Source organism: Phocoena sinus, chromosome 6 (genome assembly GCF_008692025.1).
Source record: "Phocoena sinus isolate mPhoSin1 chromosome 6, mPhoSin1.pri, whole genome shotgun sequence".
In the NCBI taxonomy this organism is placed as follows: Eukaryota; Metazoa; Chordata; class Mammalia; order Artiodactyla; family Phocoenidae; genus Phocoena; species Phocoena sinus.
This window is the reverse complement of record NC_045768.1, coordinates 99,997,121-100,016,506: the sequence shown is the minus strand read 5'-3', so window position 1 is coordinate 100,016,506 and position 19,386 is coordinate 99,997,121. Positions and strand designations below refer to the sequence as shown.

Here is a 19,386-nt window from a genome sequence, read left to right as displayed (position 1 = left end):
TCTCAATAAAAGTCTGTCGTAAGGGAGGATGATCTTCAAATTATAAAAAAATAAAATCAACATCGTTTGGAAAGGAAATAGAAGCTCAATAATACAGAAGGAGAGTCAGCGAGCGCCTCTTTAAATTGGCTTTTGCCTCTAGACTCAAAAATGACATCAGAGGACATTCAAATAACTTGCAGATGTGAGCAGTGTCTGTAATCTTGAGAACTCAGAACAAAATCGTTCCCAGTTTTCAAAAGGGGTTTGTATGCATGTGTGCATGCACATGTGTGTGTTGGGAAGGGGGTTTAGAGTGAATTCTGGGAATTGCAAACCACTGAGTTCAGTGGTGATCCCCAACTAAACAGATGGTCTATGACCATTTAGAAAAGAAACACTTGACTACTTTTGGGTTCACTTGAAACAAGGTACATCAGACGAATCTCACTTCTTTTTTAAAAGGGGATTTACCAACTGGTGAAACAGTGGATTTGTTTTGGTAAGGCAATTCATCCATGTATTCGGCATTTATTAATCACTTCCTGTGCCAGAGACATAAAGACAACAAAGGCCTGGTCTCAGAAGCAGCTCATACGGTGGTTGGTCAATAAGGTGGTGACCAGTGGCTGGCTGGTAATGACGTTTAGCGTAGTCATAGCTAGTGGAATAGCTTTGCCCAAAGCCTGCAGACTACTGGGTCAATGTCAATTCAGAGGGAGATCTTAGATCTGCTTTAATTCATGTCCTGTTCAATATTTTGATCAAAAGCCAGGTTCGGAACACCCGGAAGACACGCTTATCAAATGAGCTCAAGGCAGAGTGAGGACGGCTACCTGCTGGATGGTGGAATTCTGATTCAAAATGATCTTGAGAGCTGTCGGAATGAGCAACGCAACCGGTAATAAAATCTAACCCAGCTCAAGGTTGCACTAGGACATTAAGAACCAAGTTCCAATCAAGGGAAATAAAGCCTTAAAGCTGACTCTTGGGAGCAATAAAAATATGAAGGACATGGAAGGTCCAGGGGTGGGTGAGAGGTCCAGACTCCACATGAAAAGCCTGTGAATGGATCTGAGAAGCACTTAGAAAAATGTCTGGCACATAGTAATGCTATTCACAAGTTAGCATTTATATACGACTATTAGTAGAAGCCGCTCATCATCCTGCAGGGTGAGAGTTTATACTCCCAGGTAGGTCACTCACAGCCACATGGACTAAGCTCTCCTACTCAGGGGTCCTGGCAGAGGAGAGGATGCTCAGTTACCTTCTCCCCAGGTGTGACTGAGATGCGCCATACGCAGTGCATGTGGGCGGAGTAGCCGTTGGGGTACTCGGGGGAGGAGAAGTTGCCCGTGCTATCTTGTAGGGTCTCTCCGCAAGCTGTCGAGGGAAGGAAATGACTGGGTTGCTGGCTGCAGGTGCCCAATCCCCCCCCCCACAACTTTCTGGCTTCCCTGCCCTGAGCCCTGGCATCCTTTGCGGGGAGAGGAGAGAGTCTGGGATGGCCCTGTCCCCTTAAGATCCATCCCTTCTCCTTTCCGTTCTACCTAGTGCTGCAGGATGCCCTGTTGTCAAGGCAACATGGGTTCCAGAGTTAAGGTCAAGCTCCTTCGGAGGGCCTCACTCCCTCTCACTCACTGAGAATCGCTCTGCGCCCCCCATTTTCTGCTCCTACTGTCCCTCACTCTCACCCTCAGAAGATGGGTGGCTCAGCATCTCCCCACCTGATCCAAGCCCCAGTTTGGGTCTGTAACTTGAACACTCCCCCTCCCTGGGTGCCCCCTCCCCCGACACCAGGCAGCCTCAGCCTTTTCTAAGTCTCACAGCCTCAATCTTCTTGGCCCCAGGAACTGCCCTCCACCCCACCCTGGCCTGTCCCCACCCCTGCCCCGACCTGGGCACTTGTAGAGCTTGCGGGCCTGGGCAATGTCCCCCTTGCTGAGCCGGGTCCTCTGGCCGATGGGAGGCTTCACCCCATTCACCTCGTACTTGGGAACGATGGTGTCCAGGAAGATGCCCCTGAGGAGGAGAAGACCAGCCTGGGTGAGAGTCTGATGGGAGGGAGGGCGGCTGGCATGCGTGCACCGAAGGTCACAACCCCGCAAGAGCCCAGACATTCCTCAGCAGGGTCAGGGATGGGTGGAGACATCTCACCCTGTCATTACACTGCCCTCTGACCAGCAGCCACCCTGCTCCGTGGCAGCCACACCACAGGGCCTGGGGGAGCCCCAGGAACACTTTGGGAGGTCGGGGACATGGACCTAGGAGGCCCTGGGGACACACCTGTGCTCCGGCTCAGTCTGGCCCAACTCCCAGCCCTGGGAGAGCTCCAGATCCCTGTCAGTCATGTCTCAGCCCTGCCCGGCCCTGCTTCTGAGGCCCCCTGTGCTGATTCAGCCCTGACTACACCTCTCCCAGGACTACCCAGGGCCAGCCCCTGCTGGCACGGGCTACTCCTGATGGCACCTGGGACAAGGCCAAAGGGCAGGCTCCACCGTGGCCAGACCAGACCCCAGGAACAGCCCCGCTAGCTCCTGATCCATCGGTGTCCCCTGTCCCCTCAGTTCCTGTCTGCTAGGTCCTGGATGTTTCCATCTGGGAGGAGCAGAAGGAAGGGGGAGCAGGCATCCCTCCACCTCCCCAGGGCCCCTGACTCACACCCAGCTGGGTAGAACTCAGCAGGAGGTGGGGTGGGATGTGGTGGGAAATGTACAGGGGGTGGTCTGTGGGTGTGGTGGGTGGGATGACCTCACCACCCTTCCTTGGTCTCTGTTCCCTCAGGTCTGGAGGCAGGAAGAGTGGGTCTAGAAGGAGCATCTGAGGAGAGGGGGAGGGCCAGGGTCTGAGCAGAGACAGAGGATGAGGACAGAGCCAGGCATGGGAAAGGCCAGGAGGGGGTGCGAGTTGGGGTGCTGGGGGGAGGCAGAGGAGGAGGAGGGGCTGTTTCCCACACTCTGCTAAGGAGAAGCTGGGACGGGGAGGCTGGGCCACTACCTCTGGGGGCTCTGGCTGTGAGTTCTGGGAACCTAGGCCCAGGATAAAGAGTAGGTGTATACGTGCTCGTGAGCTGGGGAGCGGGGCTGGTCCAGGACAGAAGCCAGACTTTGTGCCAATCAGCCAATTACGAAAAGGTAGATCCATCAGAGAGACATGCCCCCTTTGGCTGAGGGTTGAGGGAAAAGCTCAGCTCCTTTGGGCGGATACAGTTCCGGGGCCACAGCACACCACGCGGCTGCACGGCAGCTGGGTTTCAGCCTCCCGGGCCAGGTGTGCCCAGTACTAGGCGAAGAACCCAGGCTCTGTGAGTCCCGGCCCTGCCATGCACCCACCGTGGAAGAGGACAGCAGGGCAGGCAGCACCCACGGGTCCTCTGCTCGGGGGCCGCAGCCACCCAGAGGCCCACCCTTGTCCTCGCCAACGACCCCAGCAGGGCAGGCTAGTGCAAAGCGGGAGGCCTACGGAGGGCAGGGCTGGGCTGCCCCAGAAGAGGCTGGGCCCCATCTCTCACCTGGAGAATGTGTTCCGGGCATAGTGCATGATACTGTCAAAATCATAGGTCTCCCCCAGGGATTCCACCTCCTGGACCTCCATCTTCAGGAAGTTATACTCCTGCCCTGCGAAGACCAGGAAAAGGGTGTGGGGAGGTGGGAGCGGGCGGGTCTGTGAGGGATGCAGTGCTACCTTTTCAGGGTGGGGAACGGGGTCCTCCCTGCACTTGAGAGGTGACCCCCTACCTGAGGGTCTGGGCAGCTGCCAAGGGAAGCCTGGGGGAGGGGCGGGTCTCTAGAAGAGTCTGTCTAGCAGGGGGGTGGGTGGGGTTGAGGACTTGCTGGAGGGAAGGCTCAAGGGAAGATGGGAAGGAGGTGCCCATTTCTAGAACCACAGGGAGATGAGAGCAGTGAAGAGTGGAGGAGGCCTGGGGAGAAAGGGAGGAAGCAGGAAGGGAGGGAAGAAAGAGCACAGTGGGGAGAAAGGAGAGAGGAAAAAACCCTCGGAGGACAGCATAGGCCAAGAGCAGGAGACTGGGTAAAAGTGAAGAGAAAGTCTGAGGCAGCATGGGAGATGGGCCGACCCCTTCCCACCTGCCCCCCCCTAAAGGCCAGGTGGGTTCTGGCTGCTCCAGACAGCCCCTGTGTGCCGGACCTGGACCTCTCCTGGCCCCCCATCTGACAACTGATTTGCAGTCCCTGAGCTGCTACTGACCCGGAGGAGATGCTGCAGGGGAAGGGTCTGGACCCCAGGCAGGGCTGTGACTACCCAGCTGGCTGGGACTATGATGCTGAGTTGACCAAAGGCGACGGCTTGAGGGAGCAGCTCCCACCCTGACCAGGAGCCCTGGAGGGGCAGGTAGAGGTGCGTACCTGGCTGGATGTTCTCGCGCACGATGGAGACGTGGCGGTCTCGGTCAGGCCGCGTGTGCTCATGCCAGAAGCCGATGACATGACCCAGTTCATGGACCACGATGCCGAACTTGTCACAGTTCTTGCCGATGGAGATGGCCTGGGGGCCCCCACCACGGCGGCCCACGTAGGAGCAGCACCTGGAGGGCGGGGCCAGCTCAGGGGGGCGGTCCCGAGCTGGGGGAGTGCATCCACTCAGGGGTCGGGTGTGGCTGCCAGGGGGGCCAGGGAGTGGAGGGGTCGGGGAGGGACCCGAGTGCGGGATGCCCGGACTGTGTGCTGGGGTCTGAGCCACATCCGGGGCAGCTCCTGGGGAGATGCCCCATGGCGGGAGGGGACAGATGACGCAGGGCCGTGCCCAGATGGGACAGCTGCAGTGCTCAGGACAGAACATGGGTTGGGGCGACGGCCGAGGGTACAGTGCCCAGGGGCCCCTGCTCACCCGCAGGGTCGATAGGTGAACACGATATAGCTGTCCTCGTCTGTGCGCTCCAGGAAGGTGACACAGGTGTGCTTCTCCCAGTGCCTCATGGCCTGCCGGAAGACTGCCCTCTGGCTGCCTGCCGGGACAAGGGCGGCCAGGCTGTTACAGTTGTCCAGGTGGGCCCACTTCTACCCATTGCTAAAGAGTCAGCCATTCATTGGACAGACAGGCAGAAGGTACCACTCACACCATCGTGCACGACGGGGCTGTCCCGAGGCCAGGCCACGGTGCAGGCCGCTCCCCACATGCCCGACATCACGCTCACCAGTGAAGTTTCCTCCAATGACAAAGGGGATGACCCCATCGGGCCACACGCGCTCTGGTCTAGACGTTGCTGCCCTCCGGCTCCGGGACCTGCTTCTCCATCTCCCGTGACTTTTCCTCTGCGGCTGCCCACTAGTGCTCTGACAGTTGAGGGTGGAAGAGTTTCCTGAAATTGAAAGAAGAAGGCATTTGGTAGCAAGGGAATGAAGAGCAGGAGAAAGCAAATTACAACCGACCCTCATTATCTAGGGATTCCGTATTTGCCCACTCGGTAAAATTTCTCTGTAACCCCCAAATCAATACCCTCAGCTCTTTCACGGTCACTTGCTGTCATGCACAGAGCAGTGAAGAATTTCAGTCACCCAACAGGCATGATCCCAGCTGAGCCTGAACAAGGCGACAGGCTGCCTTCTTGTTTCAGCTTATACTGTAAATATCTTTTTCACAATCTATTCAGTGCAACATTTTTTTGCATTTTGTGCTTTTTCTTGGTGAGTTTCCTGTTTAAAATGAGCCTCCCCTTACCCCCCTGTAGTGCTGAAGGGCTGTCTAGTGTTCCCAAGTGCAAGAGGGCTGGGACGTACCTTATGGAGAAAATACCTGGGTTAGAGAAGCTTTGTTCAGGCATGAGTTACAGTCCTGTTGGCCATGAGTTCAACGTTAATGAATCAATGCTATATTAATTAAGGTGTCTTTAAATAGAAACACACATAAGACTGGGTTATGTATTAATGAGTCGATGAAAATGTGACCAGAGGCTTGCAGGAACCTAACCCTGTATTTCTCCTAGGAGTAATGGCTCAGAATTTGCTAATTCAGTGTTCGCAGTGACTTTATGGAATAGCTGTAAGGTTATTCTATAACTCTATTCATAACTACCATGAACAGAGAGAACTGACTGTCAGTGAAAAAGAGAACAGCGGTGTACTCATTTCCCCAGACCTGCAGCGGACCTGAGACTAGGAAACAGTCCCGTCTCGGCCAATAAACCTTCATATTTATGGAGCATACAGAACTTGATGTCCTCTTTAAGTATTCCCAAGTACATGTTCTCGTTTGACACAGTAGCTCTCTGGATGGACCGGGCAAGTGTCGCTATCTACATTTGACAGATGAGGAAACTAAAGCCCAAGATTTGCGCAAAGTCAGATGGTGGGTTAGTGGCAAGTCCAAGTGATCCAAATCTCCATTCTGCTTTCCTCTTGTCCCATGTCTACTCGTCCCCACTAGGGTCAAGTAAGCCTTGCTAGTTACCAGGCTACCAGGTCACCCTCCAATGCCAGCTGCTCTCTGGGGTAGTTTGACCTTTACTCCATGGCCTGCCCATGCCAGGATCCTCCCTCCTGCCAGACAGGACAACTGCCTGGCACCACCAGAGTGTCCCCAGAACAGGTCCCAGGTGAGAATCCCCGACTCGGGCAATGGAAGGGTTACCTGTGAGCAGGACCACGGTCCAGAGCGGTGAGAAGGCTGAACAGAATCAAGACAGCCCAGGCCCTCAACCCTCCCATTCCCTCACACATGCACAAGTGCCAGGCTCGCTGCGGGGGGGCGGGGGAGGGGGTGTACTTGGACCCACCCTTGACCTTGAAGAGCTTTGAGTCCAGCTGGGGAGAGAGACATATAAACAAATCATTGCACTGTGGTGCGACTTGTGAGATGCTAACAGTGTAAGCCCAGAGGAAAGAGCACAGCGAATGGTGGCATGGTCAGGACTTGGGGATGAGATCAGGGAAGATTTCCCAAGAGAAGCTCTTGAGATGGGCTTTAAAGGATGCGTCGAGTCTTGCAAAGTGGGAGCAGGAGAGGAAGCCAGGAGGGACTGTGATGTGCAGCGAAGAGCCTGGGATTTGGAGTGAGAAGGCTTGGGCTCCTGTCCCAGTTTTGCCACTGACTAGCTTTGGGACCTTAAGCATGTCACATTACCTCTGTGACTCTTAGTTTCTGTACAGATGGTCTCTGACTTCGCATGGTTCTACTTACAACGTTTTGATAGTACGGAAGTGATAACACACTCAGTAGAAACCGTACTTCGAATTTTGAATTTCCTGGGTTAGTGATAGGCAGTGTGATCCTCTCGAGATGCTGGGCAGTGGCAGCGAGCCGCAGCTCCCTGCCAGCCACACCATCACGACGGGAAACAGCCCATACGCTCACAACCATTCTGTACCCAGACCACCATTCTGTTTTTCGCTTTCGGGACAATATTCAATAATTACGTGAGGGATTCATCATTTTATTATAAATGGGCTTCGTGTCAGAAGATTTTGTCCAACAGTAGGCTAGCGTTAAGTGTTCTGAACACCTTTAAGATAGCCTGGGCTGAGCTATGATGTTCAGTAGATTAGGTGTATTAAATGTATTTTTGACTTAAGATATTTTCAGCTTATGATGGTTTTATCAGGATGTAACACCATCACAAGTTGAGGAAGATCTGTGTCTGTAAAGTGGGAGTCGTCCTGACCTACCTGTGAAGGTGATTGGGGACAGTCAAGTTAGACAATGCTTTTGGAAGTACTTTGTAAACTGTAAGCGAAAAACAATGTGGGCGGGGGCTTCCCTGGTGGTACAGTGGTTGAGAATCTGCCTGCCAATGCAGGGGACACGGGTTCGAGCCCTGGTCTGGGAAGATTCCACAAGCCACGGAGCAACTAGGCCCGTGAGCCACAATTACTGAGCCTGCGCGTCTGGAGCCTGTGCTCCGCAGCAAGAGAGGCCGCGACAGTGAGAGGCCCGTGCACCGCGATGAAGAGTGGCCCCCGCTTGCCGCAACTAGAGAAAGCCCTCGCACAGAAACGAAGACCCAACACAGCCAAAAATAAATAAATTAATTAAAAAAAAAAAGATTCTTTAAAAAAAATAAAAATAAAAACAATGTGGGTGCTTAGCTTCTGGGTATGTCTACACTTGCTACTGCCCTGGGGAAGGGATAAAGATATCCCAAGGGAAGACAAACCCTTATGCTGGGTTGAAGCTCATGGCCTCTGTCCTGGGAGGGCCTGGCTGGGAACAGGGAGGTTCCTTGTTCTTCCAATTCTGGAACCCATTTCTGGGACAGAGAGGGGCCGGCCCGTACTGGGTGTACCTGCAGCTTTGACGGAAGACCTGCTGGTTGCACGCTGTCTGAGGTCCGCGGCCTGCTGCACCTGGAAGGCCCTCAAGTCCTCCTCATCAAGGGCGATGTCCCCAAGGAAGGCAGCTGGAGAGAGAAGAGGCCGGGGCGAGTCAGTCCCCCCTTACCCAGCACTGAAAGCCCAGCCCTGTGGGCACAGCCCCTGGCCCCAGCAACTGTAATCCTCAAGTGCCTTCTGACGAAGGGGAAGCGACGTGGGGGCTTTGAGGATCCCTAGGGAGACTCATGATCATTTTTCAGTCGGAATCTCGGCAAAGCGGATGCCCACCCCCACCGGACTGTTAGCTACTGAAAGCCACAGTCGTGTCATTTATTCCATCATTCTTTAGCAAATGCTTAGTAAGCACCTACTGTGGGCCGGCGCTACTCCAGTGATTAGCAAGACAGAAGAGGTCCCTGCTCGCAGGAAACTGACCTTCAAAGAAACACAAGTAAACAAATACGGAGCTCGAGAATTCCAGGAAGGGATGGGTGCTACCAAGAAAATAAAAGGGGATGAGAGGACAGAGTGTCTACTTCGGGGGCCCATAACCTTAGCATTTGTGCTGAGCATTTGGAATTCACTTAACAAATGCCATTTCAATTACACTGAGGGGAGCTTATACTGAGGGGAGCCAGGACACCTGATGGGCTTGGAGGAAAAGGTTTAATAGTTCTCAAGTGATTCATATTCTGAGTCTCAGAGTCCCCTCTCTGGGGGAAGAAAGGCCTGGGGGAAAAGAACTCCGCTAACGGGACATTTTGATTTCTGGAGCTGGGGGTGAGGTTTCCAGAGGGATGGGTTAAACAGTCTATCTGCTTTTTGAGAAACAGAGGCCCTGGAGCTGAGTGCTTTGGAAGGAGCTCAGATGCAAGCTTCATGCTGGGCCGCTGTGGGGGAGGTGAGAGGCTGGGCTGGAGGTGGAGCAGAGAGCAGCCTCCCCCCAGCTCCACCCACAGTGACATCTGCTTCTCATCCCAAGAGCTACACAGGCCTGGTGGGCAGCGTTACACAAATTGTTTTAACCTTGAGGCCTTGCACACAGGTTTCTCCTCCCCAGATGGCCCATTGGGTGGACAGACAGACAGACACGCGCACACACACACACACACACCTACTCATCAACACAGAATCAGACGCATGGGCCAGTGTTCCTCCAGACACACGGTGACATCCACAGCCATGCCATCAAAAACAGAGCTATAAGAGTCACAGAGACAACCCTGCACGCACAAGCAGCACCCATACCACCCCTTCTGGTGGGAGGCACTCAATAACGTTTGTTCAAGTTAAGGATCACATCGATATTCTTTGGGCTTGCAAACACGTGCCCCAGACACACTCTCTTCTATAGATGTGACCTGGAGCTGGATGGGCAGAATGCGGGAGTGACTTTACCAGTTATCTAGGCCAACTTTCCATTTTACAGATGTGGAAACTGAAGCCCAGAAGGGCAATGATTTAACTGAGACCATGTTGCTAGTCACTACAAAGGCTGGATTTATAACTCACACCTCCTGATTCCCAGTCCAGTGCTCACTGCACTGAAGTTCATCATCTTGCAGAACCCATATTCTAAATATTCACTCAGACACACACATCCACCAAAAAATACACACATCACAGACAGTCCTAAAACACACATGCAAAAGCTCCAACTCACACAAACCCAACTGCAAGTTCCAAGCCCATCAAGCCAGTAACAGTAGCAATAAATGACACCTTATGTAAATGTCTGTTGAAATTTACGTGGTGCTTTCCAGTTGACAAAGTGCTTTCATATTAATGACTTCATTAATCCTGGCCCACCAGGGACATGCCCATTAAGCCAAGCTCCACCCATACACTTACCTAGGAGTGTCCCATTACAAACTCTTGGAGAGATAAGATAGTGGCTAGATTTGAGCCCACCTCCCTGACCCGAGAGATCAAAACACTTGGATGTGAGTGGGGAAATGACTGGGCCAAGGTCACCAGCCGGTAGGTGGCCCAGAAGTTCTTCCTCCACACGGGAAAGATTCTCTTATTGAAAACATCACCCTTGGCGGCCTTGGCTCAGCAACTGAGGGGATAGCAATACAAGGCGCTTCTCAGCTGACGTGCAAGGGTGGCCTTAGCAAGGGTATGGGATGGTAGGTACACCCCACGGAGGTGGTGGCGGGTCCTACGTGCTAGTGTTCATACGGGCATTCATGTCCCACGTGAACGCCCTCACACCTCTGCTCACTTTGCACCTTTGCACAGACGCTGTACCTCCAGGCTCACACAGCCACATCCGCAGACATCACCAAGTACACATGTGGCTGGACATTTAGACTCATCTTCAGACATAGCTGCAAACAGCATGGTCTTTGGAGTCAGACAGACCTGTCTTTGAATCCCAGCTTGACTACTTCTCACTGACAGGTCATATGAACTCTTCTAAACCTCAATTTTCTCCTATATAAAAAAGGAACAGGGCTTCCCTGGTGGCGCAGAGGTTGAGAGTCCGCCTGCCGATGCAGGGGACACGGGTTCGTGCCCCGGTCCAGGAAGATCCCACATGCTGCGGAGCGGCTGGGCCCGTGAGCCATGGCCGCTGAGCCTGCGCCTCCGGAGCCTGTGCTCCGCAACGGGAGAGGCCACAACAGTAAGGGGCCCACATACCGCAAAACAAAACAAAACAAAAAGGAACAAATAAAAGAATCTGTCTCCCAGGATTACTGCACGAAATAAGGCATGTAAATGAAGCATCTAGCACGAAGCCTGGAGCACAGTAAGAAGCCACAGAACGGCCACTGTTAATATTGCCCCAATAGTAGCCCTATAATCTCAAGTTCATCTCTCTACTTTCAAGGGCATAGAGTTTTCACCCACACTGGCCTCCTGGCTGAGTGAAGCCCCCAGGTGCTCAGAGCAGAACCTTAAATTCCAAGTACAGAGGCCACAGAACTGTGTTGGCCTGCGGGACCAAGGCGGTGTGGAGGACAGGGTGAGCGGAAGGTGGGGACAAGCTCTGGGCTAGCCTAGCCATGGAGCTCACTGTCAGCAGTGCCCTGTGGTGGGAATGTCATGACTGAAGAATGCGTGGGAACTGAGGGGGGAGGGGAGAGATGGGGGTAGGTAGGAGAGCCTGACGGCCAGGAGCTGGGCCTGAAAGCCCTCTTCATTTGGGATGCCCTCCGGGGAAGCTAGGGAATCTGGATCCTGGAGAGTCCAGGATGCCCCTCCTTACCAGGAAGGAAGCCCTGGGTCAGGGTCAAGGTCAGGATAGTAGTTGTTTTCAACACAGGATCAAAAGTTTTTGTTTTGTTTTCCAGCTGTAAACCAGCCAGGAGCACTTATGGCTGCTCCATAGCCAGTTCCCCCCCCACACACACACACCCGCCCCACAGCAGGAGAGGAAAGAAGAGAGTAAGCAGCGCATCCTTCAGGTCAGCCTCCTCACTGCAGTCTCCTCCCCTTTTAGGGGGAGGGAGAGGAGCCTGGCTGGTGTGACGGAGCCCCAGAGCCATGTGTACCAGGCATACTACGCATGTCCCATTACACAGATGCAAGCTTCTTGCTGGGGGAGGACATGTTTAAGCTCCTGCAAGTGTTTGCGTGTACTTAATCACAGGTGTACATTTACACACAGGTGCACACATGCACTTACATGTACTCAGGGGTACCAACATGCACAGTTGAACAGACTTGCCCATAAAGCAGGGGCACACCCACAAACGTACAAAAAACACACTCTTGACTACTTCCCTGTGCAAGCCCTAGTGTTTTCAAACACACAAAGAACTGCACGTGCATACTCCATTTCACAGGCTACACCCCCAGAAGGAGAGGGGCACCTTTAGAAATGGAGAGGGGAGAGGAGAGAGAGAGAGATTAGCCGATTCCCCTAGCTATCCTTAGGAGGTAAGCTTTAGTGGCCTGAGGAGTGATACATTCTACTCCCTCCCCTCCCCCAATATCTCCTCCCCAAATCCCTGGAGAAACTAGAATTATTGAGGGTTCCTTCTTCTGGGGGAGTCCCATCGGTCCCCCTCCATCTGGAGCCCAGGGAGATTGTAAGACTTTTCCTGCTCCCTTGGGGCACCTAAAAGAGAAGGTGACTCATGGAGCCGGGGTATAGGTGGGTGGGTGACTCATTCAGCATGTCTGGAGGGGGAATGTGGTCTGGCAAGAGAAGGAATTGTTTCTCAATCTCTGGAGCTGATAACCTACTCCTCTGAGGCCCCCTGAAGTCCAAACCTGGGCTACAAAGCCCCTGGGATGAGGATGCTGACAAAGGCCGGTGAGCTACTGGCCCACCTCACCTCCCCAAAGCGGACCTCTGAGCTGCCAGGTGAGGCTGAAGTAAGGTCCTTGCTGGCTCGGGAGAATCCCTGTGGGCTTCTCTGCTGATGGGAGCAGCTGTGTCCCAATCCCTGCCTCTAGGGTCCCTCCCAGAGTCCTGAGTCATCTGGGGCAGCCAAATGGAACTGGGAATCTTAGGGAAGGATTCCCTTGATGGTTCGGCATCCCAACGTACAAGAAATCAGGGCTGACTCGCAATCTCCCTGGGAGAGAGAGAGAGGGCTTGGTGGAACCGGCTCTGAGTACACACAGGCCAGCTTGGCTTCCTGCCCATTGTTCTGGTCCTGTCCAGAAGATCCAGGCACCTCTCCAGGGTATCAAGGGTCTTAACTTTGTCCTTACCGCAACAGTAAACCATCACTCTGATGGTAATAACAAGAGGTGACCTCAAATGAAGAGGCCCCGCTCTCCTGAGAGATCACAGGTGAGCCAGGGAGTCAATGGGGCTTTCATCCTTGGTCCTCCACGTGCAAGGAGGAGAAGAGGAAGAGGAGAGAGCTGGAGAGCATCAAGTGGGTAGAGGGAGCAGGGAGAGCCAGGTGCGTCCAAAGGAAGTAAAGCCAGACACGCCTGCCACTGCCACCTCCCGCATCTGGAGGGCAGGGCTCAGAGGGGGCAAGAGGTGAAGGCCGGCAGGAGAGGTTAACACAAACAGAGGAAAGAGCCTGGGGACCTGAGGCCTGAGGGTGTTGGTGTGGGGTCTTAGGAGTCAGGCCGGAGGGAGGCAGGGCTGCACCAGTCACACCCAGGAGGGAAGCCTGGTCTGACCCTGAATCTTGGCCTTGTCAGGCCCTCCTGGCCACCCCCAGGCCTGGCCCAGCTCCCCACAAGCCCCACGAGCTGGAGAACTTTCTCCAGTGTCCTCATTTGAAGTTCCAGCTCAGCTAGCCCCACCCTTCCATGAAATCTGAGACTGGGGATAGAGCCCTCAGCCTCCCCCTGCTCAAACCCCTCCAATTTCCAACTGGTAGTGAAATACATCAGATTGGCTTCCTACCTATTCTTTAAGACCTTGCCCAGCCCTCCTTCTCCACAAAGACCTCCCCAAACTTCCCAGCTTGCTGTGATCACTGTTTCTCTGCCACCACTACCACCAGGGCTGCAGAGGGGCAAGAGGCTCCTTGAGCCTTTCGGGCTTTCCCTCCTTGGTTTGCGCAGTTGGTTATGTCCACGTGAGTCTTGTGCCCCTTTTGGACTGTAAGCTCCTTGAGGGCAGGGGCCATGACTTATAATTCTCTGTATCTCCCACAACATCAAGGCCAGGGCCTGGCACCTCTTAGGCATTTAGTAAATGTAGACCAGTTGAATGAATAAGTGACACCAGGATGGGGTTAGGGAGACAATCCCTTCTCCTGAAAACCAAGCCTATTCCCTCAGAAAAAAATGAAGTCAGAGCGTGAGGCACAGAAAACAGGGGGTAGGCCACCAACATTTATTTAGTGCTTACTGAGTGTTATGCTCTCATATGCATTTTATATATGTTCTCACATATAATCCTTACCGCCAACTCTACGGGGAATCGGAGAATCGTATTATCAGTTCCATTTTACAGGTGAGGAAAGCAAAGTTCAGAGATGATAATTACCATTCCCAAGATACTACGGCTAATGAGTTATGTGTCCAGGATTGAGAGCTAGGTCTGCCTGCCTCCAAAGCCCACGCTCTGTCCACTTAGCCTCATGTCCACCCCAAGCCCAGCGAGAAAGATGGAGGCTAATGTCTGGTTTGCTCACAGCCCATCAGGGGTGGAGGAGGAAGGGCTGAGAGACTGGCTTTTCCTCCTCGCACTGGAAGGACTCTTACTGCTGCAGTTTGCTCTGATCCATCACCCAAAGAGGGGTCCCCCGGGTCACGACCAGAGCAACCTGCGCCCCAACACCTCATGCTCCACACAGGCACTTCTAGAACTCCAGGCACTGTGCCACTGCCCTGGCTCTGGCTATGTGGAGACAGTCTGAAGTCAGAGGCAGGAAGTCGAGGAAAGGTTCTGATATCTTATGCCCTGTGTGTTCTCTTGTCCCAGGCAGCCTGTCAGGGTCATCCGATCAGGCAAACGGCTGGAGTGCATGACCATCTGGTCACTCTGTGTGGCGGGGAGGAGGGGGAATCCCTCTGGGCCCAGCAGGAGTGAAAGGGTTACACGGGGTCTTCATGGACAAAGAACACACACACACACACACACACTCCGGGGCCCTGACCTGGACTAATTAGCCTCCAGTGTCTGCGGGACACAGAGGACAGTATCTGAGTTCTCTGTTTTTCCCCTTTCCACCCCACTTGGCCTTAGTAGGTCCTCTGGCACACGGGCAGAAGTTCCTGTCCTGGGCTGGCTTCTCTAACTTTGACAGCTGTCTCCGAGGTCAGAAACCTGCTGCCGCTGGTGGGGAACATGGGATTCCCCGTGGGCATGATCTCAGAGGATCCGTTGAAAAACTTTCTTCTTCCACTTGCTGGGTGGGGGCCTCAGGAGACCTGCTCCTTGGAGATACAGGCCTCCCTGAACCCAGCGGGACAGACGGGCAGCCCCCGGGCAGCCTAGACAGACAGGCTGGAAAACACCAGTGTGCTGGAGCCCAGGATGGGGGAGAAGGGAAAAGTGCACACACACACACACACACACACACACAGGAGTTTGGCCGGAAAAGTTTCCAGTAGAAGGAAAAGCCTCCTTGGCAGCAGGTTTCTCCTGGGACCCAGGCAGGAATCCTCTGGGAGAGACCAGAGACAGCCACGGCAGCTCCCACCAACAGCAGCAAAACTTCAGTCCCTAAAAGTCCCCCAAACTTCCCCCTCCCTCTCTCCCTCTTTCTTTTGTTCCCCACTGCATTGCCAACCAGGCAGCTCCCGGCTTCCCACACCGGACTGTCCTCCCCCAACCCCGAACCCTCAGCACCCCGCGCCTCCCTCCCAGCTCCGGCCCGCCCGCGCCCGACCCAGGCGCCCCGGGACCGGCCGGTGGGGTGGGGGGCGCCTACCCGCCTTGCAGGGGTCTTTGTAGTTGAGGGGCTCCGCGTCGTCCTCCTCCCCCAGGTCATAGGTGTAGTCGGCCAAGTCGAGCTGCCTGCCCGGGCGCGCGAGCAGCAGCAGCCAGAGCAGCAGCGGCAGCGGCGGGCGGGCCACGCCGGGCATGCTGGCGGGCGCGGCGGCGGCGGCGGCGGCGGCGGCGGACGCGGTGGCGGTGGCGGCGGCGGCGGGTCGCGCCCGGACGCGGGAGCGGACGAGAGGGGAAGCGGAGGACTGGCGGCGAGGGGAGGGCGCTCCCGGCCGCCCGCTCTCCCCCCGCGCTCTCCCTACCTCTTCCCCTTCCCTCTCCTCGCCCTCCCTCCTTCCTGTCTCCCGCCCCCTCTCCGGCCCGGCTTCTCCGCTCTCCCTTCCCTTCTTTCCGTCTCTTTCCTTCTCTCCCTCCCTCCCTCTCCCCCTCTTTAGGGAAATGAGCTCGCTGGAGGGCGGGTTTTCGCCTGGAGCTCGGCCCCCCTCGGGGCCGGGACCGTGCTCGGCCGGGCCGGGACGTGCGCCAGCCGGAGGCGGGGAGGGTGTAGAGCCGGCCGGCCGGGAGGGGGCTCGGGAGGCGCGGGGAGCGGGGCGGCGGGGCCGGGGAGAGGGCTCCGGGCGCCGGGCCCCGGGGTGTTCGGCCCGGCGCCCCTCCCGGGCCGCGGAACACGCCGTCGGGTCAATCGTGCCGCCTCCGCCTCGCTCCGTCCCCCGATTTTGGGCCGTGTTTCCCCGCCTGCGGCTCTCGCACTCTGCCTTTCTCGGACCCTCGCGCTCTCCCATCTCGGTCCCTGTCCCTCTAGTTCTGTCCTGTCTCTCACCGTCTCCGTCTCGCTCCTCCCTCGGGAGACGCCACTGGAGGGCGCCTGAAGCCCGCGGATTGCTCCCCAGTCCCCTCGCCTCAGCACCCTGAGACCGGGGGAGAATGGGAAAGCCCGCTTGGCGTGCCCAAGGCCCTAGCCTTCCCCTGGCTGGCCCCCACCAAGCGCGGGACTGAGGCATGTGAGAGGATAGACGAGGTACACCCTTCGTTTTTCAATCAGGCTGCTTTATTCTTTGGTGTAGGAACCCCCTTGGGTCCTGGGAGCTGCTTCTCCTCTGCCCACCTCTCCCCACAGCTCCCATTTCTCCAGGACCAGTCCCAGTGGTATTGGCAGGAGCGGCTTCCTGCCTGTCTGCACAAGACCCTTTGCTCCTGGAGCTTTGCTGTCCCTTGCTGAGGCCCTGCGAAGCAAAGGAACACTGTTTATCGCGTGAGGGAGAGGGACGTGGGGTGGTGGTGTCTGTGAACCTTCCCTCCCCTGAGCTCTGTAGGTGATCCCGCCTCCGTGGTTCCCCCAGTGCCTGGTCAGCTGACATGACCATCCTGGGCCACTGTTGCTCCAGTGCCCTGGAGGTCACACCTGCTCACCTGATGGGTCCTAGATGTAGTAGAGGGGCACCTCGCCACACAGGGTGCTCACGGTGCTGCCCAGGAAGGCCAGGTCCCCAGAGGATGCCAAGCTGGCGTCACGGCCCTCCTCCTGGCCCAGCTTAGAGGTAGGTACTGAGGGCTCGGCCTGGAAAGAGCACCTGATTTGGAGGCTGGGAACTGAGTTTCTGTCTCACCTGCAGCCCTTATTGTGGGACCTCAGGTGTGTCAGGCAATCTCTCTGAGTAAAGAAGGGGCTGTGCTGGAGTCAGAAGCCCCCAGGGGGTGTGTGGGCTCAGCTGAGGCCAGCAGCTTGGCTGTGGGGTGGGGATGGTAAACGGGTAGGAAAGGTTTGGTGCAGGGGAATCCCAGGAGGGCATTCACCTGGCAGTCCACGATGAGCAGCGCTTTACAGGTGACAAAGAACCATCATCTTCAATGCTCCTCATAGCAGCTCTGGGAGGGAGACAGCCCACTCTTTCTTACCCACACACCCACCTGGAAGTTCTGGAATTTTCTAGTGAGAGCCTCAAGACTTGGGATGCTCTGCGGAGCCATCTTCATGATGTAGCAGCAGGTTCCTGGGGCTGGCTTGTAGGCAATCAGGAGCTGGGCACAGGAACCCCAGAGTTGGTTCGGGAAGGTGCTGCCTAGCTCACTCCTAACTCTGGTCCTTGGCCATCTCCCTCTAGGTTGGGGACGGGAGGGAGTCATACTGGAATCTAGGGCTCAGGCAAAAGTGCTGGGGGGGTGGGGAGAGGTGGACATGTACGAGTCCACAGCTGCATAGGTCTAGCACAGTGTAGCCCTAGGGTCAAGAGGTCCAGGCACACCCACCCTCTGGTAGTCATACACCACGATGCCAGTGGAGCCAACGGAGAAGGTGGCAGTGGTTCCCACACGCTCACTCAGGGCCAGGCGTTGCTGGGCTTCTGGCCCCGCGATGCTCATCTCTAGGACCTACGGGAGGGCATAGTGCTGCCTGGCATTCCTCTTTCCCCACTCATCATGCCCACCCTCAGTCCCCTTTACTCAAAGGCAATTTTTTCTTCCCTGGGAGCTCAGAGAGGCCAAGTGGAACCAGGTGCTGGAGGGAACAGGTCATCCCACCGTGGGGCAGGGGCCTGGTGAAAAAGCCCAGGCCAGGTTTGCCACCCTGTTCCCACCTCTGTCCTTCCCTGAGGTGCCACTTGCCTCCTCCCCTCTTTCCCCTTGGGCAATTTGCTGTCTTCCCACCCCATCTCAGGGCCTTTGTCTGGCCTGCCCTGTACCCACTGCCCACCCCATCCCAGGCCTGCTCACCATCTCAGTATGTTTCTGGCTCATGTAAAGAGCTATGAGCAGGGCCCCAACAATCACGACAACAAGGATCACGACCATGATGAGAAGACGTTTGATCTTCCCAAGACAGCAGGGGATTCGGAACTGGTCCCCAGGGACTGCTGAGTAGTCCTGACGTGGTGGGGCAGGGAGGGAGACAGGTGTGAGGTCATGAGGATGCCCTTTCTTCTCCCTGCACAGCCAGGACACCTTCCCACACTCTCCCGAGGCTGAACAACCAATGCTATGGACATGCAGAGAAGGGCTGAGGAGATCCGAGAAGGCTTCCTGGAGGAGGGGGCCTAGATTCCCATAGATGCTTAGAAGTGAGGTCTGGCTTGGAGACACCCAAGAGAGACTGTTTCACCAGTCTTGTCTCCTGCTGTTTTCTCCAGACCTCTGGCATCCCAACCATGCCCAGTCCCTCTCTGTCCTGCCCCACCCCCATCCATGCCTTTATGCATACTATCCCTTCTTTCTGCAATGCCTTCCTTCTTCTCAAGCTGGTGAGCTCCAACTAGTTCCTCTGGAGCCAGCTCAAATGTTATTTTCTCTGCAAAGCTTCCTGTGATCTCCCGAGTAGTAGCTCCTTACCCAGTGCTTTCTACAGCCCTTTTCACTGACCCCTGTGGTGACTCATGGCCCCTCATATGGGAATTAGTGGCTGACGAGTCTATCTCTCCAAGGGTCTCTGTCTTAGTGGTTGGTGTCCTTATCTTGATTTAGCACAGTCCTAAGTTAGTTGAGTGAATGAATCTGGATGAGGAAACAGGCCCAGAGGTTGGAGGAGGTAGGGCCCACTACCCACAGATACACTCCCGCATACATGCGCACACACACGATCAAACTCACCGGCGGGCTCTCCATCAAGACCTCTTTGCTGCCCACATCCATCTCGCGGTAGACACCTTCCCCTCCTTATCTCCAAGTGTGACTAGGGTCTTATATGTGCCAGGAGAGAGAGGGGACAGAGGTGAAATACCCAGCCCCTGTCTGCCAGCCAAGCCCTCAGCTTTGAAGCCTGTTTGTTCCTGGTCCTCCAGAGCCGAGGCCCCGATAAGCTAGCTGCAAGAGTGCCTAAGGGCCCTTGGC

General features: G+C 55.6%; 2 protein-coding genes across 6 annotated transcripts in view; both read right to left on the bottom strand.

Moving 5' to 3' along the window:
* BMP1 (bone morphogenetic protein 1) overlaps positions 1-15,753 on the bottom strand; it is a 40,756-nt gene extending 25,003 nt beyond the window's left edge. The window contains exons 1-8 of one of the 2 annotated variants that reach the window (XR_004350382.1): positions 15,548-15,753; positions 8,216-8,329; positions 5,132-5,296; positions 4,825-4,942; positions 4,344-4,522; positions 3,491-3,596; positions 1,877-2,001; positions 1,247-1,362 (exon numbers count right to left, since the gene is read on the bottom strand). Coding sequence is in view for 1 of the 2 variants with exons in the window: in XM_032634930.1 (XP_032490821.1) it covers positions 1,247-1,362; positions 1,877-2,001; positions 3,491-3,596; positions 4,344-4,522; positions 4,825-4,942; positions 5,132-5,296; positions 8,216-8,329; positions 15,548-15,701 (1,077 nt within the window). In the remaining variant the exon portion in view is untranslated. The remainder of the gene's footprint in view (positions 1-1,246; positions 1,363-1,876; positions 2,002-3,490; positions 3,597-4,343; positions 4,523-4,824; positions 4,943-5,131; positions 5,297-8,215; positions 8,330-15,547) is intronic. The other variant, XM_032634930.1, reaches the window with a different exon arrangement.
* Positions 15,754-16,590: 837 nt separating this feature from the next.
* SFTPC (surfactant protein C) lies at positions 16,591-19,258 on the bottom strand. 4 transcript variants are annotated; one of them, XM_032635464.1, is made up of 6 exons: positions 19,147-19,258; positions 18,277-18,426; positions 17,812-17,934; positions 17,473-17,583; positions 16,975-17,122; positions 16,591-16,787 (listed from the first exon to the last, which is right to left on the bottom strand). In XM_032635464.1, exons 1-5 carry the CDS (start codon positions 19,186-19,188, stop codon positions 16,985-16,987), a joined length of 564 nt encoding a protein of 187 aa, XP_032491355.1. In that variant the 5' UTR covers positions 19,189-19,258; the 3' UTR covers positions 16,591-16,787; positions 16,975-16,984. The 4 variants fall into 4 exon arrangements, with proteins under 4 accessions (XP_032491355.1, XP_032491353.1, XP_032491354.1 ...); XM_032635462.1 differs by lacking the exon at positions 16,975-17,122 and having other exon boundaries at positions 16,595-16,787; positions 19,147-19,188; XM_032635463.1 differs by lacking the exon at positions 16,591-16,787 and having other exon boundaries at positions 16,985-17,135; positions 17,465-17,583; positions 19,147-19,188.
* Between the last annotated feature and the right edge of the window lie 128 nt (positions 19,259-19,386).